Source organism: Mercurialis annua, linkage group LG7, assembly GCF_937616625.2.
Source record: "Mercurialis annua linkage group LG7, ddMerAnnu1.2, whole genome shotgun sequence".
NCBI lineage: Eukaryota > Viridiplantae > Streptophyta > Magnoliopsida > Malpighiales > Euphorbiaceae > Mercurialis > Mercurialis annua.
In genome coordinates, this window is record NC_065576.1 from 41,096,001 (window position 1) to 41,119,929 (window position 23,929).

General features: G+C 34.2%; 4 protein-coding genes across 5 annotated transcripts; 3 read left to right on the forward strand and 1 right to left on the reverse strand.

The window, feature by feature from the left end:
• The first annotated feature begins 83 nt into the window (after positions 1 to 83).
• LOC126656628 (TOM1-like protein 2) lies at positions 84 to 3,137 on the forward strand. The gene is made up of 4 exons (XM_050351236.2): positions 84 to 222; positions 303 to 806; positions 1,591 to 1,869; positions 2,381 to 3,137. The coding sequence occupies exons 2-4, from the start codon at positions 321 to 323 to the stop codon at positions 2,825 to 2,827; spliced, it is 1,212 nt and encodes a 403-aa protein (XP_050207193.1). The 5' UTR covers positions 84 to 222; positions 303 to 320; the 3' UTR covers positions 2,828 to 3,137.
• Positions 3,138 to 4,627: 1,490 nt separating this feature from the next.
• Positions 4,628 to 15,972, forward strand: LOC126655185 (structural maintenance of chromosomes protein 1). Its single transcript, XM_050349219.2, has 18 exons — positions 4,628 to 5,295; positions 5,572 to 5,808; positions 5,951 to 6,184; positions 7,069 to 7,307; positions 7,754 to 8,020; positions 8,207 to 8,477; positions 8,641 to 8,765; positions 9,354 to 9,463; positions 9,547 to 9,666; positions 9,746 to 9,885; positions 10,265 to 10,354; positions 10,440 to 10,648; positions 12,012 to 12,181; positions 12,682 to 12,791; positions 12,924 to 13,297; positions 13,733 to 13,984; positions 15,099 to 15,326; positions 15,455 to 15,972. The coding sequence occupies exons 1-18, from the start codon at positions 4,855 to 4,857 to the stop codon at positions 15,501 to 15,503; spliced, it is 3,666 nt and encodes a 1,221-aa protein (XP_050205176.1). The 5' UTR covers positions 4,628 to 4,854; the 3' UTR covers positions 15,504 to 15,972.
• A 422-nt stretch (positions 15,973 to 16,394) lies between these two features.
• On the forward strand, positions 16,395 to 19,831 carry LOC126656324 (patellin-4-like). 2 transcript variants are annotated; one of them, XM_050350865.2, is made up of 5 exons: positions 16,395 to 16,497; positions 16,645 to 17,490; positions 17,921 to 18,045; positions 18,970 to 19,111; positions 19,548 to 19,831. In XM_050350865.2, exons 2-5 carry the CDS (start codon positions 16,669 to 16,671, stop codon positions 19,818 to 19,820), a joined length of 1,362 nt encoding a protein of 453 aa, XP_050206822.1. In that variant the 5' UTR covers positions 16,395 to 16,497; positions 16,645 to 16,668; the 3' UTR covers positions 19,821 to 19,831. The 2 variants fall into 2 exon arrangements, with proteins under 2 accessions (XP_050206822.1, XP_055962477.1); XM_056106502.1 differs by lacking the exon at positions 16,395 to 16,497 and having other exon boundaries at positions 16,516 to 17,490.
• A 943-nt stretch (positions 19,832 to 20,774) lies between these two features.
• LOC126655131 (11S globulin-like) lies at positions 20,775 to 23,086 on the reverse strand. Its single transcript, XM_050349134.2, has 4 exons — positions 22,763 to 23,086; positions 22,220 to 22,476; positions 21,543 to 22,019; positions 20,775 to 21,319 (listed from the first exon to the last, which is right to left on the reverse strand). Exons 1-4 carry the CDS (start codon positions 23,046 to 23,048, stop codon positions 20,927 to 20,929), a joined length of 1,413 nt encoding a protein of 470 aa, XP_050205091.1. The 5' UTR covers positions 23,049 to 23,086; the 3' UTR covers positions 20,775 to 20,926.
• Between the last annotated feature and the right edge of the window lie 843 nt (positions 23,087 to 23,929).

Consider the following 23,929-nt stretch of genomic DNA (forward strand, 5'->3'; position numbering starts at 1 on the left):
AGGGGGTCAATTAATCCTTTGTTCCAATATAGTGCTAAAGTGGGATCCACTTTGTACTACGTGGCAATAATCCAGCCACGCTCATTCCATACTTTGACTATTCCCACTCTGTCCCTCTCCTCCATTTTTCTCTCTCGCCGACCAACTGAAAATTCCCAAATCAAATTCAAATCACAGACTGCTTTATATCTGCTAATTACTTAACCTAAAATCACAGCACAGGTACAGTTCCACCCAATTTTAATTCAATTCTTAAATTGTTAACTTCAATTTCATTTAATTCATTTCAATTGAAATTTTAGTTTACGAGTTCAAGAATTATGGACAAATTGAAGCTATCTCAATGGGGCGAGAGGTTGAAGATAGGTGGAACTCAAATGAGCCGAATGGTAAGCGATAAGGTGAAGGATTTACTGCAAACTCCGACGCCGGAGTCGAAGATCGTCGACGAGGCGACGTCGGAGATGTTGGAGGAGCCGAATTGGGGTATGAATCTGAGGATTTGTGCAATGATAAATAGCGAAGAGTATAACGGGACGGAGATTGTTAGGGCTATTAAGCGAAAGATTTCGGGGAAAAACTCGGCTAGCTTAAGGTTGAGTCTGGAATTGTTGGAGACGTGTAGTATGAATTGTGAGAAAGTGTTTTCTGAAGTGGCGTCTGAGAAGGTGTTGGATGAGATGGTTAAGATGATTGAGAATCCGGAAGTTGATGATGGGATTAGAGATAGGGGTTTGCAGTTGATTAGAGGTTGGGGTCAGTCTCAGGATCTTGAGTATTTGCCCGTTTTTCGACAGACTTATATGGTGAGTCTTTCTGTACACTGGTGTTGATGTTTTTGAGGAATTTGTTTGATGTTTTTTGGAATTTAGGTGATTTAGATGCTTTTGGATTTATCAATGATTTGGTTGTGATTGGTTTTGTAGTTTAGTTGCTGAAATTAGATTTTTTTATTATTAGCCTGCATTTTCTTGACAATCTGCAAATACTTTTTATGTCGCGGTACATGAGTGTTGCGAATGAGTTGGGTAATTTAGTATAGAAATGAAATTTTTCATACAACTTTAAATCTTGAGTTTCCATAAGTCTGCGGAATCAGAAGTCTTATAAGCTCTGGAATCTAGTATCTAGGTTTAAGAATGGTAATAGTGGGAAGGTGCTCAAACTTTGGCAGATGTTATATTTTCATTCTTACAAGTTGTAGTCATTGAATGGTGAATACAAACTCGACGGCAGCACTCACTTAGCCATTATTGTTTCGGAGAAAAATGAAATAAAGCACTCTAGGTCTTCACTTCACTCTCTAAGCATAGTGAGATGTCTACTTCTAATATTCTTGCAATTTCCGTTAACTAACGTATACCCGAACTCATGAATTCGTCATTTCCGCTAACTAGCATATACCCGATTCATGAATTTGTCATTTTCGTTAACTAGCATATACTGAAAAGCATTCTAGGTCTTCACTTGATTACAAAACGCATAGGTGTTCCACCTCACTAATTGTGAGTCTGTTTTATAAATTTCTGGAAAGCTGTTTGCCTTACTTAGTTACCTCCTTGTTCATCAATCTTGAATTTGGGTATGCAGAGTTTGGAAGGCCGAAGTCTGCCTCGATCAGTAGAAGATGGGGATTCACCTCCCATGCAACATACTCTGGAGTCATTTATTCATCAGCAACCAATGCCTCCTCCAGGAAGTTATCCTATTCCTGAAACAGATTTTGATGTTGAAAACCATACTACTTTGGGATATAATCAGGGGATCGAATCAGTTGAAGAAAAGAATGAATGTCTTGTGACTACCCGTAACAGCCTTGAACTTCTTTCTAGCATTTTGAATGCTGACACTGAACCAAAACCCATTAAAGTAAGTTATTTTATCGGTATTCTTCAGTAAGAATTTGCTTTTACTTTTTAGTTCATCTTTGATCCATCACTTTTTTCTAAATAGTTTGAAGCATTTTGTGGATTATTTTACTTTAAACACACTTTTAGTTTGCCTCTAATAACCTGATTAGTGTCTTAAAATAGAGAACTGTATTAATGGTTTAAAGAATGTTAATGAGTTCTGGAAGACTAATTTGCCACTGGAAACAGAGATGTGCAGCACTTTTTGTCAATCCTTCTATTGATGCTATGTCATAAAACTTTTTATTTAAATTTTTGTATCCACATCTAAATTGGAATAAATGGTCATTTATATAACTTGACAAGAAATTTATTCTTTCTTGAGCACGCACTGGTTTATGATCCTAGTAGCAAAATTTATCAATGAGATGTAGTTTCTCACTTAAGCAAGATAAAAGATGCACATAAATTAAAATAAAAAAGATTGCAACAAGAAATTGCAACTCTATAACATTTGTTTGGGGTTGCAGGAGGATCTGACAGTGAGCTTATTCGAGAAATGCAAGAATTCCCAGCCTATGATACAGAGGATAATACAAAGCACTACAGATGACGAGGCAATGTTATTTGAGGCACTCAATATCAATGATGAGCTTCAACAGGTTATCTCTCGATATGAGGAGCTAGAAGCGGGTCCAAAATCTGGAGACCAGCTCCCTGTGAGTTATGATAACACCAAGGAGTCGGAAGCTGGTCTAAAATTTGGAGAACAGCTTCCTGAGAGTTCCGATAGCACCAGGGAGCTGGAAGCAGGTCTAAAATCTAAAGAGGAGCTCCCTGAGAGCTCTGATAACACCAGGGAGCTGGAAGCTGGTCTAAAATCCGAAAAGCAACTTCCTGAGAGTTCTGATAACACCAAGGATAATTTGCCTGTGCAGGTCGAACATAGCAGTGACGGAAAGAAGACATCAGATTGACCAGAAAACGGATAGTAGGAATGACCTAGCAGCAATAAGATAAACGGTGAATGAAATATCAGGATTTGGAGGGTTAAAGATGCAGGTTATTTTACATGCATATTATGTAGTACTTTTCTTGATTCCCGAGTCTGCTCGTACTGATCCGTCTCCCTTCTTGCGATGTATTGATAAATTAATAATTAGGCTATTGTAATTAGATTGAGTTTTTTTGTAAGATTTTACCGTACTTCCAGTTCGCTTATCAGCCAGTGAGTTTACTTGTATGAATTATATGTTCTAATGGTTGAATCATTTTGCTTTTCTGATAGTGAGAGATGTATTTTCTTCTTGTCAGTTCTTTATGTTCAGATTGTGTTTAAGATTGTAGGTGATAAATATTTTTTTTAATTAAATTTGAAAATAAAAATGTTTCTAAGATTAAAATAATCAATTAGTTAAAAGAAAAATGTGTAGTGTGTTTACAATTTTAATCAAATGTGCTATTTGTTTTAACTTTTTAAAATTATGTTTTGATTGTTTGAGAAGGATTTTAGAGTCACGTGTATTGCCAATCCGATTACAATAGAATCAATTTCGGCCTCTTCTGAGTTTAGCTTTCAAAGACAGTAAATTCCCTATGTTAAAATTCGCTGACGTGATATTTAAAAAATAAAAATAAAATAAAATATACTCACGTCATTAAATTTTTTTAAAAAATTTAAACTACCTAAAATGCCTTATATTTAGAAAAACCAATGTAAATTGAAAAAGAAAAAAAGAAAAATCCGGCGGTGGTTGGGTAGATTTTTTTATTGTTTTAATATTTTTAAGGTTTTTTTTGAATATAAAGGCATTTTGGGTATTTTAGATTCTTATGGTGTTTTGATGACGTGTCAATATATGGAGTGTGATAAAAAAACATTTCACATCAGCGAATGTTAAAGATGTTAGACCAAAACTTACGACATGGAGTTTTATGACTTTCAAATTGAAGATCAAGAGGTTTATAGACTGAGATTGGTCTTTAAGGACGGCAGTGATAAAAGACTCCAAAGTGAGGGACTATGGTGAATTTAAGCCTCATATATTAGACCATTAGATCCAAAGAAAAAAAAAATAGAAAAAAAGAAAAATAACCTAGCTGCCGCCTCCCCATTTCCGAACACCGCTGTCCTCAAACTCGCTCGCCTTCAGTTAGGCCTGGATATTTACTTTTTGTTGCAAATTCGGTCTGAATTAGAATCTAAAAAAACTCGCTATTGAAAGGGTAAATTTAAACTTTTAATAATGGAATATCTACAAAACTACCCTAAAAAATCACTTAATTTAGAAAAATACGTACTTAGTCAAAAAATTTCGACTGTACCTAAAAATAAAAAAATTTACATATTTGTTTTTACTAAAAAATACATTTTTTGATACATGTTTATACATTGTCAATATATTTTTAATACATTTTTGATACAGTACGTAAAAAGTGAAAACCTATTCCGTATCCTTGTAAACTTTTTAGACATAAAACGTAAATTTTATGAAAAATACGTATTTTGTAATTTTTTTCCGTTTTTTGGATTTTGTATTAATTTTTCTTTAATATTATACAAATTTAATGTAGGCCCGTCCAAGACAGGTCCGAGCCGGTAAAGACAGTATATTCGGGTCGGGTTTGGGTAATATAGTTGAAGCCTGATGCAGGCCCAAGCCCAAGACCATTAACATTAACATGTATACTTTTATGATATTTTGTAACAAATTGAGGGGCGAATTGATCCTTTGTTCAATTCATTTGCGTGCGCGATTTAACGCAACATTGATATGATGCTACTCTCTTCGATTATTTTCCCCAAATCAAAAATAGGAAAAGAAAATAAAAAACATCTCTCCCGCCAAATATTTTCCCCAAATCAAAACCCTAACTCCTCACCAAACCAAATCCACACTTCTACTCTCACTTGAAACCTAACCTCCGATTCTCTCCAATTTCGCACTAAATTTTACTCTAACTCAGTTTCATTCACTCCAATTTCGAAAAATAATAAAGAACGATGCCGTCAATGGTATCAACAACGGGCAAAATCCTGAAATTAGAGATAGAAAACTTCAAATCATACAAAGGCCATCAAACAATCGGTCCATTCAAAGACTTCACCGCAATAATTGGACCGAACGGAGCTGGAAAATCCAATTTAATGGACGCCATTAGCTTTGTTCTCGGTGTGCGTACTGGTCAATTGCGCGGGGCCCAGCTTAAGGACCTAATTTATGCTTACGATGACCGCGAGAAGGAGCAGAGAGGACGTAGAGCTTACGTGAGGCTGGTTTATTTGTTAACAAATGGGTCGGAGCTCCATTTTACTAGGACGATTACGAGTGCGGGTGGTAGTGAGTATCGAATTGATGGGAAGGTTGTTAACTGGGATGAGTATAATGCAAGGTTGAGGTCTCTGGGTATTCTTGTTAAGGCTAGAAATTTTTTGGTCTTTCAGGTAATTTTGTTGTTTAATTTATTTTGAAAATCAGTGTCTTTGAAATTTTGTGTAGCTTGAGTTTTGGATTTTATACTGTTTTTAGTTGTTAATTAGTAATTCCTAGAGTGTAGGTAATTTTTTAGATGTTTTTTGTTGTTGTTTAAAACTAAATTTGATCAAGTACAGTAAATTCTGGACTTGATTGATGAAAATATCTGAGGTTTTTTTTTACGATTGCTATGATAGTCGGGTATTCTGGAGTTTGATATGTGATGAGTTTTTGACCTGTTATAGGGTGATGTGGAATCAATTGCATCTAAAAACCCGAAAGAGTTGACTGCACTGCTTGAACAGATCTCTGGGTCTGAGGACCTCAAGAGAGAATATGAGGAGCTGGAAGAAAAGAAGGCGAGTGCTGAAGAAAAATCAGCTCTCGTTTATCAGAAAAAAAGAACAGTAGTTTTAGAGAGGAAGCAAAAGAAAGAGCAGAAGGAAGAAGCAGAAAAACATCTTCGCTTGCAAGAGCAATTGGTATTGACTGCTGTGTAGATTTTTATTTCATGTGTTTTCTAATCAGATGCTGGCATGTGACCAAGTATTACCTTTGTACATTATCTGTCTTTTCATGGAAGTAATTGTTTTTGTTATTGTTGTTCTCACTTTTGATCTGCAGAAAGCTTTAAAAAAAGAACACTTCTTATGGCAATTGTATACTATAGATAAAGACATTCACAAGTTCAATGATGACCTTGAAAGTGAAATAAGAAATCGTGAAGCTGTCATGCATGAACTAGGGAACTTTAACTCTGAAGAAAATAAGAAAAAGAAAGAACTAGCCAAGTACCAGAAAGAGATGGCTCATTATGAAAAGAAGATAGCAGATAGAAGTTCTAAACATGGCAAGAATGTGAGTTTTTCTGGTACTTTGTTATTTTATTGGAAGTCGCTATTGTTTTAAATGGTATTTGATGGCCAGGCCAGTAGCATTTGCAACAATTTTTTAATTTCTTGGCATTTTACGGGGCCCTCTTAGGCAGGATAGGAGACATGTATATGTACGTGAATTCACACGTCTGAAGATGTGGTCTGTTTAAGTTTGGAAACCATTGCTGATGAAGAACATGGTCTTGAATACAGTAGATTGGTGGAGAAAGAGTTCTGTAGCTTAATCAAATTGGGATGGGATTGTAGGCTTGTACCTTCTTGAGTTGAACTGCGATTTACTATGAACCAAACTGGAAATATGTGTGAAATTATTTGTTTTATGCCTTTGCCTCCTGTGGAATGACTGGTACAAAAAAGAGAGTTTTAGGAACTTCTGGAGAAATTGTATCTTGTTGCTGGAAAGGAATTGAAATGCCAATAAAATTCTAGCATCTCATATAGAATATCACTTCGACAAACTTTCTTTGGTAATTACGAGGGGTATTTTTAATTTTTTAAAGAGATTTACTCTTATTGTGCTTCAACCATTGTTTCTTTTATGCATATATTTTCTTAAAACATTTCAAAATGATTTTCATGGAAATTAATATAGATGTTTCACATTGTGCCAAATGTAATATATATATATATATATATATATATATATATATATATACATATATTGTGAACACATTTTGATCTGTATATCGGTCATTCAATATATCTGTGGAATTCCTTGGATTTCATATGGTTTATGAATAGTTCTTGAGAAGTTACAGATCATCGTTGTTTATTATTGTCCATTGGTTTTGGTTGTTTATGGGCCCAAGTATAATTTATTTTTGGTTTGTCGTTTCCTGTTTACAGCAACCTGAGCTTCTGAAAGTAAATGAGGCAATGACTCGAATAAAGTCCAAAATTAAGAATCACCGTAAGGAGCTTGATAAAAGAAGAGATGAAAAGAGGAAACACGCTGAGGAGATAGATGAACTGCAGAAAGGAATTCAGGATCTGACTGCAAAACTAGAAGATCTGCAAGAAAAAAGTCGAGATAGTGGTGAAAAACTCCCTTTGGCTGAAGGTCAATTAGAAGAATATTTTCGGATGTAAGTTTCTCTAATTGTTTATGCGTTTAAGTATCCACTTATATACTGTCATAGTTTTACAGCTTCAATTATTCCTTTTTAAACTTGAGGAGAATGATCTGCTCAAATTGCCCCTGCATTTATTGAAATAATGGTTTATATGGGTTCTACTGGAGGAATTGGATCTTTTAAAGGGCACGTCTGTTGATGTTTAATGTATTATGTTTTTTGGTTCAACTAAACCATCACAGAGATTAAGTGACAACTCTAATGAACCATGCCCTGTATTATTATGCTATGCACAGCCATTCTTGTTATTCTATATCACCCTCTAGTGTGTCTCTGTATATATCTCTCTTTCAGACTAAATTGGAAAGATGTCTGTTAATCAGAGTTTCTTTCTATCCTGTCAACCTCGGTGTTCCATCATTATAGTCTCTTTCATTAATGGGATTTGGATGCTGCAGTAAGGAGGATGCTGGGATGAGAACTATCAAGCTGAGAGAAGAAAAAGAGGTTCTGGACAGGCAACAGCATGCTGATATTGAAGCTCTTAAGAATTTGGAAGAAAACTTACAACAGCTGAAAAATAGGGAGCATGAACTAGATGCACAGGAGGCACAAATGCGAGCAAGACAAGAAAAGATTCACGATACTTCCACAGAGAATAAGAAGGAACTGACTGATTTGAAGAAGGAATTGAGAGGGATGCACGATAAACATAAAGAATCCAGGTATTTTAGAAGCTTATTTATTCTCTTGAAATCCACCCAATATGATGTTTAGCCTTAAGCTTAGAAACGAGTGTTTCATGTGGCATTTAATTTTCAAATTGGTTCAGCTAGGTGTAGCTTCTGAAACTTCTAATTGTTTAGATCCAATAAAAGTCAACACTAACATGCTCTATTGACCATTATCAGGCAAAAATATGAGAATCTGAAGTCTAGAATTGGTGAAGTAGAAATCCAGCTACGTGAAGTTAAAGCTGATAAATATGAGAATGAGAGGGATGCTAGGTTGTCTCAAGCAGTTGAGGATCTCAAGCGCCTGTTTCAGGGAGTGCATGGCCGGATGACTGATCTTTGCAGGCCAACCCAGAAGAAGTACAATCTTGCTGTTACTGTAGCTATGGGTAAATTTATGGATGCAGTAGTGGTTGAAGATGAAAATACAGGAAAAGAGTGCATTAAGGTAAGTATTTATTTTGATTTGGTCTGTTTTTAAATAACTAAGTAGTCTATGGTAGAGTCATTTCTTTGATTTTTCGAACTTGTTACCACCATCAAGTGGCTTATGTTAATTTAACAGCTCTTCTTAGGTTAATACAAGCATTAGTTCAATTTTGTTTCTGCAGTATTTGAAAGAGAAAAGGCTTCCTCCTCAAACTTTTATTCCTCTTCAGTCAGTTCGTGTTAAGCCAATCAGCGAAAGGCTGCGTACCTTAGGTGGTACTGCAAAACTGGCCTTTGACATCATCCAATATCCTTCACATTATTATGAGAAAAGTTCACATCTCTTTCCTTCTTAAGTTTGGTGTTCTGCTTAACATAACTACGGAATAATTTGGTTGGTTTGTTTTCCCTATGTGTGATTTGGATTATTTGTTGGTTTAGTTAAATGTCACATTCAAAACGAACTTCATGTCCTGGATCCGGCTCCTGTTCCTGCTTTGTGTCGCAGCTAGTATGCTGAGAGATAGTAGATTAAGAACAACAAGAGGTATTAGGCTAATACATATTCCCATGAATCACATTGATATTTCCATTTATTCACTGTGTTGTGTTTTGTGTTTTCAAATGCCGATATGTTTTTTTTTTGTTGTATGCATGTTCTAGTCATAAATGGTTATTAGTAGATTATACACTCTTAGCCTTTGCTTTATATGTGTGTTAACTTTTCCCGTTTCATCTTAATTTGTGCTGTTCTATTTGTTCTTTCTCCTTCTTTTTTGCTACTAAGGAAAATAGCGAAAATAAATCTGAAAGAATTGTCTCTATTTTAATATAAAGTGAACAAAAAAGGTCACACAAAAAATCAATTCTAAGATTGTGGACTTAACTGCTGTACATTTGAGCCTGTCCTGGAGAAGGCAGTTTTATTTTCTGTTGGAAATACTCTAGTTTGTGATGACCTAGACGAAGCCAAGGTTCTTAGCTGGAGCGGGGAAAGGTTTAAAGGTAAATCACTGCCTTTCTCAGTGAGTTATGGTTGTACCATTCTTGACAATTAAAATGACCAGTTTTGAAATTATTTGCATCAGTTGTAACTGTTGATGGGATTCTACTCACAAAGTCTGGCACAATGACCGGTGGTTCTAGTGGTGGAATGGAAGCAAGGTCAAAACAGTGGGACAATGATAAAATTAAAGACTCTATTGCAAGTAAATTTCTTCATTTCACCTTTAAACATCTCTCTCTCAATCACTGGGCTGAAATCATCAACATTTTTTTGCTCTGTAGAGCTCAAAAAAAAGAAAGAACAGCTTGAAAAAGAGTTAGAAGAGCTTGGTTCAATAAGAGAGATGACTCTAAAAGAATCTGAAGCATCTGGGAAAATTAGTGGACTAGAAAAAAAGATTCAGTATGCAGATATTGAAAAGGTTGGTCCTTCATTTATGCTGATTATTTTTCTGTCTACTTATACCAAGTTGCTTGTGAAAAGATATTCTAAATTGTGTGCATCTCTTTTATATACTCTAATTTGAGTGCTCAGTGGAAAAAAACAATGTTTCCTGAAAAAAGATTAGGATAATGTTTCACAGCTCTTTTATGTTGTTTGGAGGAAATAAAGAATGTTTTATTTTAAAATTATCAGAGTGAGTAGACGGAAAGATTTTTTAAAATTTAGATATGTTGTTTCCCAAAGAACCGAGGATTCAAATTTATTTGTATTTAGATGATGTTGATCTTGTTCTATCTTGGCACATTATTCTGTTCCAAGTTCCAACAGTTAATATTGCTTAATTTTATATGTTGCAGCGAAGTATCAAGGACAAACTTGATAACTTGAAAAAGGAAAAGCAAATTATTAAAGAGGAGATTGATCGTGTAAAACCTGAACTACTTAAGGTAAGAGTCGTGACTATTGCTACCAGCTATTTTACTGTGCAATTTCCATTGTGACATTTGCATTCATACTCTTCACTGCTTGCAGTTAAAGAATGCTGTTGACAAGAAGGCCACTGAAATCAGGAAGCTGGAGAAGAGAATCAATGAGATTGTTGATCGTATTTACAAAGATTTTAGTAAGCTTGTTGGGATAACTAATATCCGTGAGTATGAAGAAAATCATCTGAAGGCTGCCCAACATTTGGCTGAAGAAAGGCTCAACTTAAGTAATCAGCTAGCAAAATTGAAGTACCAGTATGTCCCTCTTTATTGTAGCCTTATTTTGTCTATGGTTAGGTAACTGCATTCTACAAGTGTCTGATCGTAGTTTTGTGCAAAAAAGCACCAATTATCTCTTTGTTGTCAATTATTATATTGGTGATATTTTAGTCGTGAAAATAAACCTTGAACTATCTTGGAGCCTTCAATTTATGCACCTCTATTATAGTTGATTCCTTCATTTTCCATGATTTGCTATTTGATGACTCTTTAGGTGATAGTAAAATGCTTTAAGGGCAATTTCAGATAATTTAAGCTCTAAGCTAACACTATGATCTATATCCAATTACTGTCTGGTAGCTGCTGAAGGGTAATTTTTCAGACAAGGTCATTGATGTACTAGTATTTGGGACATGAACTTTCCAGTGCTGCTAATGCTTGAATCAGGAGTTCTCATTTTAGAATTGTAGAAAGAATGTAGCTGCATATATAAAGGGTTATATTAATTGAGCTGTGCGCTGGGTAAGATAACAATATCTGAATTGTTCTTTTGATTTTCTTCTTCATTCTTCAGTGAATATGATGCCTTAGATGAATTGATTATATATACCCCAACCTAGAAATGTGCAAGTTTACCCATCTATTAAGCAGCATTAAACAACTAATTATTTGTGAGGAAATGCAGTTGATCTCTACTTTGTATACACCTGGAAATGTAGTTCTAGTGCATTCACATACAACATCTACTTGTAGTGTTGGAGGTGTTACCCTCAACTATCATGTAACCTCTCAGATTATGTGGATTTGTTTCTGCAATTCTATTTTATAGGTTGAATCTGACCCTGGGTTGACAAAATTTGGTTCTGAAATTTTCTCTTCTAATGGCTTTTCTGCTTCTCTTGCATGCTGTATTGATCAATTGAGTATGGCAACGGTTAGCATATCAGGAATTGTGTATTAAATAGGAGATGAAGTAAGGACAACAAGAGAGAAAATCTATTCTCTCTTGTGTGCCTTGATTTTCTGTTTCTTTTAAACATACTTTTCGTATGTTATATATATGTCTACTTGATGTATGTTTTGGAAAGTCTCAGTTTTCATATCAAATGAAAGATGATAAGAAAACCGGTCCAGTTGAAGTCTTACAGTGCTTAGAAAATGGACATGTTGTGCTCTTGCTTTTATTCTCATACCAATCCCTGGTTTCTAAACCGTGGCTAAAATAAGGAAACTGCACCTTTTAACATTTTATTTTTCTCTGCGATGCTGACAAGTTGGTCTATTATTCTATATCTTGTCATTTTTGATATTTCTACTTTTCATAGTAAATATCATACTGCTTGACCATTTGTTTTGAATATAATAGTTTGCCATCTTTTTCCTTCTCTTCTATTTTCAGGTTAGAGTATGAGCAAAAGCGAGACATGGAATCAAAAATCAAGAAATTGGAAACTTCTATTAGCTCCTTAGAAAACGAACTTGAACAAGTTCAGCAAAAAGATGCTGTTGTTAAGTCAGCTATGGAAACAGCCACTGCTGATATTGATAAGTGGAAAGAAGAAGTGAGAGGTATGATTTGGATATTTATTTTTCTATGTAGAAGGAATAAGACTATCAGGTAGATGAACAATGTATAAAAAGAGAATAAAGAAAAAGAATTTAAGCAGCCAACTCCAACTTGTATGAATTTTGCTATACTTGTTAGTTCAGGTTAGTATTAGAAAAAATGTGGAGAGTAAAGATCAAATGTTTATCATATTGTTAACTCAGTATTAAAGGAACCCAATGATGCAACAAAAATTCGATAGTCCATAGTCCTCACTCTTTGATGTTTCCTTTGGACCAAAGTTTTGTTGCAGTCGTTTTAGGTTTCCAGGCTCGTCCAGGAAAGTTTATTCCATCACGTGTTTTTTCCAGAGTGTTCAGCATTGGGCCTTGTTAAATGATGATCACCTAAATCAATTCCTAAGGATTCTAAATTGGCTTTTAAGGGCGCTTCAGAATTCATAGTCCTTTGTGTAGGTAGTTTTATCTATTGTGTTTATGAATTTCCTGTTCTTTTCTTACAGAGTGGAAATCCAAGTCAGAAGTGTGTGAGAAGGAGATGCTTGAATGGAGGAAGCAGGGTTCTGCAGCTACAACTAACATATCAAAGCTCAACCGACAGATAAACTCTAAGGTACTGCAAGGGTTAATCTTTTTCTCGAAATTTTCTCACTGCAAGATTCTATGGGGTGACAACCAAGGAATAGGATGTCAGTGAAATCTAGCATATGGTACTTCTGATGACATCTTTTCTGTGGTTTGACAGGAGGGACAGATTGAGCAGCTTTTGTCTCGGAAGCAGGATATAGTTGAGAAGTGTGAACTAGAACATATAAACCTTCCAATTACTACGGATCCTATGGAAATAGACTCAATTCCGGGCCCATATTTTGATTTTAGTGAGCTGGATAGCTCTCTTCAGGATCGGAGACCTTCTGATAGGGAAAAGATTGAGGCAAATTTTAAGCAAAAGATGGATGCCATTGTAGCAGAAATTGAAAAATCTGCTCCAAATTTGAAGGCTTTGGATCAGTATGAAGCTTTGCTAGAGAAGGAAAGAGAAGTGACTGAAGAATTTGAAGCTGCCAGAAAGGAGGAGAAGCAAGTAGCTGATGCTTACAATTCAATTAAGCAGAAAAGGTGATAATCAATTTTCTTTTCTGTTTATAGCTAACTATTTGAGAATCATAATCAAGTAGATATTTTAAATTGGCAGTTCATAAGTCTATGAGAGATTCTTCTCAGAGTTGAATGGAATGAGGACCATAACACCTCTTTCTATTACCAGGTGATCTAAAATTTAATTTGTGATGGAAATGGGTATAATTGATTTAAACAGAGTTCAGGAATCATTCTTGCTAAACAGCAAACACCATTTTAGACTGCTGCTGTTATCTGTGATGAGGGTTCTATTTACATGAGTGGCACAGTTTCTGTTGATATTGTTCTTGTTAGCTTTGCTAAAGCTTCCACCTATTTGTGCATAATTTAATAGTCTAAGACCAAAACATAATATTAGCAACCGTTTTTGCTGTTTTTGCATTAATGCCTTGGGCTTCAATTTTGTGTATACAGATACGAGTTGTTTATGGAAGCTTTCAACCACATATCAAATATTATTGACAAAATTTACAAACAACTAACGAAGAGTAGCACACACCCGCTGGGTGGGACAGCCTATCTGAATTTAGAAAATGATGATGACCCTTTCTTACACGGCATCAAATATACTGCCATGCCCCCAACTAAGCGTTTTCGTGATATGGAACAACTGTCGGGTGGAGAGAAGACAGTTGCAGCCCTGGCATTGCTCTTCTCTATTCACAGGTATGTCCTGATAGATAGAAAACTGTTTCTTTAAACTGCATCTACTAATCTACTTATGCATGTCTCTTATTTGTAATCATGTGACTAGTTGGGAGAATTATAGGCTAGCCTATTATGCAAATTTAGGCATTGAACCCAGGGTCAAGTGACTCCATTTTCGGCAGGATTCATGGATGCCCTAATCATTGCATTGTGCATGAGCTACACCTGGTATCTAAGACTGATACTGATAGGGGAAGAACTTGCATATGTTAGCACAGCAAAATCTCATCTGACTATTTGAGATTCAAATTTAGCAATACTTCCTTTTATATCAAAGTCTTTATCAACCCAGAAGAACGAACTTGTGTTACCAATGTCAAAGCCTTGTGCTCAAAACCATAGAACCGTGCTCCATTGCATGTCTATCTATAGGTTCACCTAGCTTGGTTGGTTAACTAGAAGATCAATGTTTTCATTTTTCCACTTCATTTGATGAGTTGCCCCCGGTGTCTGGTCCTCAATTCTCTCTTTCTTTCCTTGCTTTCACTTAGCACACTAGTAGTCTTCCACTCTGAATTAAGCGAGTTTTATTTTAATTTTTTTTCTTTCTAAAACGTCCCTGTTCAGTCCTTAGTATTGAAAAGTATTGCTTTCATTTTATTTCTTTAGACTAATGATTTGTTTCAAATTAAAGCAATGGAAAACAAATGAAGTAATATTTTCTTAATTTTATACATTTGAATAGTTTTACTGAACAAGGGGAAATAAGAAATGAGAGTAAATGGGACTTCCATTTCCTTTCAAAGGATAGGAACCAGAGGAACTGAAGGGAAGTTAAAGTTATCGGGTTTAACTTACAAAAAAGCCTTTACATTGTATTTGTGCATACTTGCGTAACGTTAAGGGCATGGCATTAATAGCATATTTAATAAGATCATTTCATTTATTTCTCTCTGCAGTTTCCATTAATAAAACCAAACAATAGGGAATGGAAATAAACTTCTTTTCTTCTATTGTAACTTTACATTCCTTTGCACAATTGTAAATAAACTGTAAGAGTAATTTAGTTTGAGATGCAAGGGATGTCAACTATTATTACCTGCACTAATTTCTCATTTTTGAGTGATTTCAGCTATAGGCCTTCGCCATTTTTCATATTGGATGAAGTTGATGCTGCACTGGATAATTTAAATGTTGCAAAGGTTGCTGGATTCATTCGCTCAAAATCATGCGAAGGAACACGGAATAATCAGGATGCTGATAATGGAAGTGGTTTTCAGAGTATTGTAATATCTTTGAAGGATAGTTTTTATGACAAGGCTGAAGCCTTGGTAGGGGTTTACAGGGATGCAGAGAAAAGGTGAGCTGTTCCATGTTGCATTTTCTTCAAGTTTGATCTTTTATTGGCTTACTGTGCATTTATACTGCATTGTGTTTCCTGTTATAAATCTAATGCTCCATATATTTTGCCGTTTTCTTTTTCTGCAGCTGTTCAATGACTCTGACTTTTGACTTGACTGGATATCGACAGTCTTGAGATTCCAATTGCAGATAATTGCATATCTGAGTTAGTTATTTGTTGTTTTGTGAATACCCCAGTTTCTGACATTCTCGCAATCAGTGCTTGTATATATGCAAAGGTCAGTGCATTAAGTTCTGTTTTCTCATCATAATAGGCAAGTGTTAGATGTCGTAGTACTGGCTTTTCTCGTCAGAGTAGTACTACGAAATTTGAATCGCTAACGGGAAAGATTCAAAAGACTGCAACAGAACATGTGGATGATAGACATCAAGGTCCTGATTTTCTCGAGAAGATTTATGTTTTTTAAGCTGTATAAAAGTGTTGATCTTTTCAGAAGTTGGAATTTCTAGTTTCAACTTAAAAAAAGATGTCTAAGATTGGAAATAGTTGATGTATATGTAAATTGCAGTAGCAAACCAGTAGGCTAGAAACTGATATGAAATGCAGGTTTTTGATTTCTTTTATGAAGCAAGTTTTAATTTTCTGATGCTGCAAATATTTGATTGAATTCTTGAATTAGTAATTTGCTCAACTCGGATGTCTCCGTAATGCAACCCACTAAATTTGTATATCAATAGTCTTTTAAAAAAATTGTTTTGTCAATTTATTTTTTATTTTTGAATATGCATAATAGTCAACTTGATACTGAATTATAATAACAAAAACAATTATAGGCTTCTATATGTAAATTCTACATTGTTTCTCTCCAAATTGTTCTTGAAAAAGAAGCTCACAATTTCTTCCAATTTTGGTAAACCAATCAATAAAAAAAGAAGTAATTGGATACTTGCTACCACGACCTTTTGTCCATCTAATGAAATTCTAAATTTAACTTATAAAACAACTCAAAACCATCTTCAACAACCACCAATTACAAACCGTCTAAGATTCTTCAAGTCATAAAATACATACATTTATAAATGTATATTACTCTAAAACAACAATTTAGAAGAAAAAAATTCCACAGAATTCACCATTACACTAAATATGGGGATAGATAATAATAGAGGTTTGAATTTGAAAACTCATCTTTGCTTTAATATAATTTCAAATCTCAAAACCTAATTTTTTTTTTTTGGAAACAAAACAGAAACTCCATTTAAGGCGTTTCTTTCTCTGCCTCTCTTTGTGTTATATGATATTTTTTTCTTTTTAGGTTCTTGAAAATTAATCAAGAACAATGATGGAGGAGAAAATAGAGAAGCCCCATGATCAAGAAAGTGAAGATGACGTTGATGAATACGAAGAAGAATTGATCTTTAAATTGCTCGAATCGAACGAAAATATCGTCGATATCGAATCAAAATCAATCCGAGAGGACGAAAAGATGGTAGTTTCGTCCAACGAAATGAAGCTACGGAAGAAAAAAGCATTATTGGATTTTAGATGCATGGTAGAAGATGCAATTCTTGGAAATTATGTTCTTGGAGAACCACATAAAAGCATTTCGAAACAAGAAATTAAAAAAATGAAAGAACAACTTAGAGATATAACCCTATGGGGGGTGCCTTTATTGCCAAGTAAAAGCCATGAAAGCACCGATAACATTTTCTTGAAATTCTTGAAAGCAAAAGAGTTTAAAGCTGAAGAAGCCTTCGACATGCTTCAGAAAACGCTAAAATGGCGAAGAGAATACAAAACGGATACCATTCTCGACGAGAATTTGAATCTTGACGTTGTTCTTGAGAAAATTTTGTATATAAATAGTGTAGACAAACAAGGGCGGCCTCTGTATTATACATTTTATGGAGCTTTTAAAGATAAGGGATTGTATAGAAGAGTTTTAGGAACCGAAGAAGATCGCGAGAAATTTTTGAGATGGAGAGTTCAATTTATGGAAAAAAGTATTAAAAAACTTAGTTTTAAACAAGGAGAGGCAGATTCTATGCTTCAAATTATAGATTTCAAGAACAGTGGGTCTGATATGAAGGAACTACGAGCTGTTACCAAGAAAGCTTTTCTGATTGCTCAAGCCAATTATCCTGAGATCATTCACAAAACTGTAAGTTTAAATTGATTTGATTTATGTTATGAATTAATTGTGAATATTAAAGTTTCGCTTAATCATCCTACATTAATACTCCATCTTTTCGACTTTTTTCATTTATGTTTTTTAAAATTGTCAATTTTAGTCTTTTTATCAATTTTCTGTTTCGATGGTAGCCATTTGTTCAAATTAGAGTTAAAAAAAAAATTAAATATGCCTTTCATATTTTTACAATTTGTCTTTTTTACCATCAAGAATTCCAAACACGAAAAACAAATTTGAATTCTTTTTCACTTCAATTTAGACAAGTGGCTACGATTGAATCTGAAAATTGAAAAATAGATTAAATTGATGATTTTAAAAGTTTACGTCATAAATGGAATAAACTGTAAATTTTTTGGCTCAAGTTTTGCATTTATGTTTTATAAATTATAAACTTTTGCAGATAATGATAAACGTCCCATTTTGGCATTACACATCACATTTAGTGTCGTCGAAGATCATGAATCATAGAACAAAGGGCAGATACATTATTGCTAGGCCATCCAAAGTTACTCAGACCCTTTTAAAGTAAGTATCCTAAATATTGTAGTTTATCCTTTTTTTTTTATTTGGCAAAATTTATATTTCTATTCCTTCACATTTTTTTTAATTGGAAGATTGAGTTCCTATACTTTAAATTTTACGGACTTTAGGTGTCTACGTCACAAATATTGTTAATTATCGCATATATAGCCGTCGAAAAATTATGTGATCGCATATGTGGCCGTCGAAAAATTATGTGGCACACAGCATTTTACCCGTCACATAAGCAATTACTGACCACGATTGTAACCTGCCGTTTTGCAAAAATGGAAGTTGAATTATTAAAATATAATAGATGAAACGATGGTAACAAAAGTATAAAAAATCAATAATTCAGTAACGTAATTTTTTAATCCAATTTAAATGAATGCATTATTTAATGGCTTAATATCTTAAAAAATCTCGACTTTGTAACTCCTTTCGATCCTATCCCGACGTTGAAAATTTATCAATTTTATCATATTTCACATTTTACCGATTCAATTGTACCCTAAAATATTATATTGACGTCCTTTTTATTTATATCATATATTAATTGTACATGTTTAAAATTTATTTAGATTTAGTTAAACTAATTAAGAATTTAAATTAGTTCTAATTTGATTATGGTTTTTAGTTAATTTTTAAAAATAAAGTACTTATTTGTACTTTTTTGAATGGAGATGAATTTAATTTTATCTTTAAACATGGATATGATTGAATGGTTTCATCATTTAAGTAAATAAATTGACAAAAATTTAAAAATTGGGGTACAATTGAAACGTTAAAATGCCAAATAGGGTAAAATTGATAAGTTTTTAACGTCAGGATCGAATTGAAAAGGGGCTAAAAGGTTGTGGTTTTTTAAGGTATTAGACCTTATTTAATTAAAGTATTAAGAATATAATTCTTGAATATCTTGGTATGAAGGTACATATCTCCTGAAAACCTTCCAGTTGAATATGGAGGCTTGAAGAGAGAAAATGATGTTGAATTTTCTTCAGAGGACGTAGCTTCAGAGCTAATTGTAAGAACAAATTCAGCTGGATGCATCAAAATTCCTGTATCCGAGGTACTAATTATTAATATCTATAAATAAATTAGATTTAAATATTTTTACGGGTACTAAACTATACACTTTGATCAAAACAATTATCAATATTTATTTGTTATATAGCAACCGGACTTCTATTTTCCAACAACGGAAGGTTGCTCAATCAATTTCGGCTAATAATTCCCTATGTGGCTGACAGATTACTGGATATCCAACTTTTCTACGTAGGGAGTCTGTCAGCCACATATGCATTTACTGGCCGAAATTAATTGGATAACCTTCTGGTGTTAAAAAAAAACGAAAGTTTGGTTATCAAAATGTACTAAAATGTTCGGTAACTATTTTGTAAAAACGTATAGTTTAATGTCTGAAAAATATTTAACCCGACTATAATAATGATGTTTTTTTCATTAATTTAATTAATTTATTTACTAATTTGATGATGATGGATTAGGCTGGGGTAACAATGGTATGGGATTTTACTGTGGTTGGATGGGAAGTGACATGTAAAGAAGAGTTCATTCCAGATGATGAAGGCTCATACAGAATTCTGCTGAGGAAATATAAGGAAAAGAAAATGGGTGAAAGTGTTAGAAATTCTTTTTACATTAGTGAACCTGGAAAAATAGTTATTACCATTGAAAATACAACCCTCAAAAAGAGAAAAATTTATTATAGATCTAAATCCAAACCCTATGTACCCACTTACATGATCAATAAAAAATAGCTTCATTTAAAATCTCCATTACTTTTTTGTTTTTAATTTTTTGTTTGTGTTTGAATCTTTAAAACAATTACTAGTATGAATATTATTTTGAAGAGAACTATTTGTATTCAAATGTTAAATTAAGAATTCAATTATTGAATTTATTGATGAATATGAGGTAATTATTATAATCATTCTTGAAGTGGTGCAAGAATGTTTAAGGAGAGTAATTTTCTGATAAAAAAAATGTAATTATTCATGCACTAGGAATGTAATAAGGGTATGTATGCATTCAATTCGAACCAAACTAAATCAATCAAATTTATTTGTAAGGATGTATAATTTTTCAAATCAAAACGGGCATAACATAATTAATTCGGTTATCCATTTAGGTCAGCTCAATTTTTATTTTTGATTTATATTAAAATTTAACTAAAATGTTTTATTTTTAAAGCTATCGAACTAAAAAAACCAAAAAATTCCTTTTAATGTTAAATCAAATCGAAGAAAATATTTAAATTCCGTTGAATTATTCAATTTTAGTTAATTTTCACGTTTTCAGCTTGGGAGTATAAAAATGAAAAAATAATTTGATATATCTATAATTATGACTCTTTTTACAAGTATGTTTCTAAATTAAAATAGAACAGTACTGCAGTCTGTCAATTTAACAATTGAGACAACTATATTCAAATCCCAATCTAATTAAAATTATAAAATTTATCTATTTTTTAAGATGACTAATCAAATAAATCCACCTAAACAATCCAGTCGGACCAAACATGTTCTGAAATGTATGTATGCCTATACAAAATGCTAGTTTAAATTTGTTTTCTACAACTCAACTCAATAATATTTTTCTGAGTGACTAATTGATAAGAACCCCATATTAACAAGAAATTTCCTAAGCAAAAACATTTGAAACAATAAATTTTAGACAATAAATTTCATATGTAAAAATATGTATAACACAGATTTTGGAGAAAGAGGTAACTGCATTATTTCCGTTGAGGTTACATATTTATTCCATTTCTACATTCATTTATTTTATTTCCAACACTTGCATAATACAGTCTCTAATCTCATCTTATTTGAACTACATTTATACATAGCATTAAACATCTTCATTAAGCAGTAGCCCGCCTTTCGGACCGAGAGCTCGACCTAGTTAGGGTTGTCTCTTGTCTTCCAAATTTGATCCTCTCCGCCTCCTCCAACGAAACCCGGAATGCATTTGCGAGCACCTCCATAGGCATGGCTCGGATGGCAGAGGTTCGGCCAGCTAGATCAGATGTCATCGCATTATCGTTGGTGTTGAAGGTGACATACTCGAATCTCTCGCTCTCTGCTCGCTTCACCACCACAAAGTTTTGTGGCACTATTAGGACTTGTCGTTCCTTCACAGTTCCGTCGAAGACGCTGTTACCATTTTCGTTGACGATCTGAATCCTGGCTTGGCCTCTTATTGCGTATAAGATGCTGTGGGCATTAACGTGCCAGTGGGGTAGTCTCACAGCATTCTACCACAATGCAGAACATGTGTTAAAATTTAGCAAGTTGTAAATTGCATAAACCCTGAATAAACAGTAATATGTGATGCATTTGGCCAACCTAAAAATTCGAGCCAAATCGAGTTAAAATACTTTATAAGTCCGAGCTTGAACTCGTACAAAGCTCGAGCTTATATTGGATTAAGCTTGTGAGTTTATCGAGCCAAGTATTGTAATAGTCAAACTAACTTACATTTTCGAGAACAACATGGGAAGCGCTGAGTTGGAGGTTCCTGAGAATCGGAAGGTTATGGCTATTAAGAGTACTAACTCGGCCAACTTCTGGGATATACACATCAGCTCGAGAGGGATGAGCAATGTTTTCTCTAATCCTCATCGTACAGAAAGTTTCCTCAAGGCCATTAATGGAACGTCCTTCTCTCCCGCGCTCTTCTTGCTCTCTTCTCTCTTGTTCAGTCCTCGGTGGCCTCACCACGCGGAGTCCGCCTTCAATTCTCACTATGCTGCCTCTGTTATCGTTTTCGCTCTGAAGCTTTCTAGCTAACTGCTCGTCAATGTTGAATGATTCAGAAATGAGCCTAGAATCAAGTCCGCAGAAGAGATTGTTGCAAGAGCCCCGTTGACTCTCGCTACGGCTTCCCCGGGAACGCTCACCACCGCTTTGGAATTTTTGGAACTCGTCTTCTGGGTTGCCGGCTAGATAGAAGTTCTATAACAAATTCAAGAAAAAATCCAATAAGTTCTCTGTATCATCATAGTAGTGGAGCTTTTTGCCACTTCTGGTGGCCTTTTATAAGAAAAACCATAGTCATTATGAAAATGAAAAATGCTGAAATAGAAAACGAAAAGAAAATGCTGAAACAGAAAACTACAAAATCCTTTGATATAGTGTAGATATGTGTTCCGTACTCTTGGATTCATGTCAAGCTGGTTGTTAGAGTTGGTAGTATCAAGAAGAGAAACAGCAATAACAGGTTCATTGCCATCATTATAGCACCAGTGAGCAACTCCGGCAGGCAGAACGATGATATCGCCTTGACGGAAATGATGAATTTTTTGGTGTTGATCTCGGGTCCTGCTGCTGCCGCTACGGCCTCCTGATAACTCTTCAGATTCTTGAAATGTTTCAGGACATCCAGGGAACAAGGTTCCAGTCATACCCGTACCTGAACAAAAACAACCAACCATTCATATAAGGCAAAATCTACCAATCAAAACAATTCGAATCACCAATTTTTTTGTTAAAAAAAGTACTAATTGAATAAAGTTCGACGCAAAAATTTGTTTCGAAAATATCGATTGTGCCCGTGCTACTTAGCCCGGAATATATATTGTTTTGGCGTCCAAATCAGTATTTCTTTAAAGATAATTTTAAATTTACAAAAAATGCTAAAGTTTATGATTTTTAAAGCAGTTAAGCCAAATAAACATTAACTAAATGTTTATAATCACCTTTAACAATGTAAATAAGCTGAGGAGCATTGCTGTAAGATGGAAGCAAGAGTCCCTTAGGCTCAATCGTACGCCTAACAACAGCCACACCAGCACACTGGAACTCGTCACGGTTCGGGTTCCACGACTCAACGGTACCAGCTTCACATTGAACACTGTTATCCGGCTCGAGAGCATTGAGCCTGTCGAGCTGGCACTGGTTTTGCTGCTGCTGATATTGGTGGTAAGCCAATGAGCCATGAAACAGAACAAGTAGACAGAGAGAAATAAGCACAGACTTAGCCATGGTTGAAGCTTATAATCTTTGAACTGAAGTGAAGTGAATGAGCTGAGAGTGAGTAATATTTATAGCAGAGATAAGGTGGGAAATGAGTTGACACATAAGAGAAATTGTTGAAGACACGGTTCAGTTTGCATGGCTAAGTAGGCTTGGTTTCTTACACATTGCCAAGGTTTTGTAGGCAGGTGTCTGAATTAAAAGCTGTTGCAGAGAAGAAGAAACACATACATGGAGGAGATGAGAAGAAGACAAAATGTAAAGCATCTCCAATATGTAAGTATATTTTATTAGATTCATTTCCTCTTAGCTAGGTTTTTATTTTGGAGTCATTTGTTTTGTTATATCTCTTTATAATTTTAGATTATTTATAGGAAAGAGCCTAGAGTGATGATGATGATCTTTTTTTTTTTTTTGATAAGAATGATGATGATCTTTGATTGATCTGGTTTATAATATTAAATTGGATGTAATTTGTATTTAAGTTGAAGATTTCATGGATGAACTTTATGGTTAATGAATTTTAATTTCGAAACAAAACTAGAGAGTGGTCTGATTGGTATTCTCACTCTGTGAGAATTGTGGATGTTTCGAGTTTGAATCTCATGTATTAGTATTATATTTATTTGATTATATGAGAGTTTATTGTCTTTATGATGATTATAAGAAAATGGGCTACTCATGCTCTTTAGCGGATTATATATTTTTACGGTCCCGGAACAATAGTAATTTTTTATAAAACGGTAACCAAATTATTAAAAAAAACAAAATGATTAACGGACTATAATTATTATAAAACAGTTATCGAACTATAAAAAGTTATAAAATGGTTGCCGAATTATTTCGTAACAAGGAAAGGAAAGATATATAGTAAAACAATAAGTTGATAA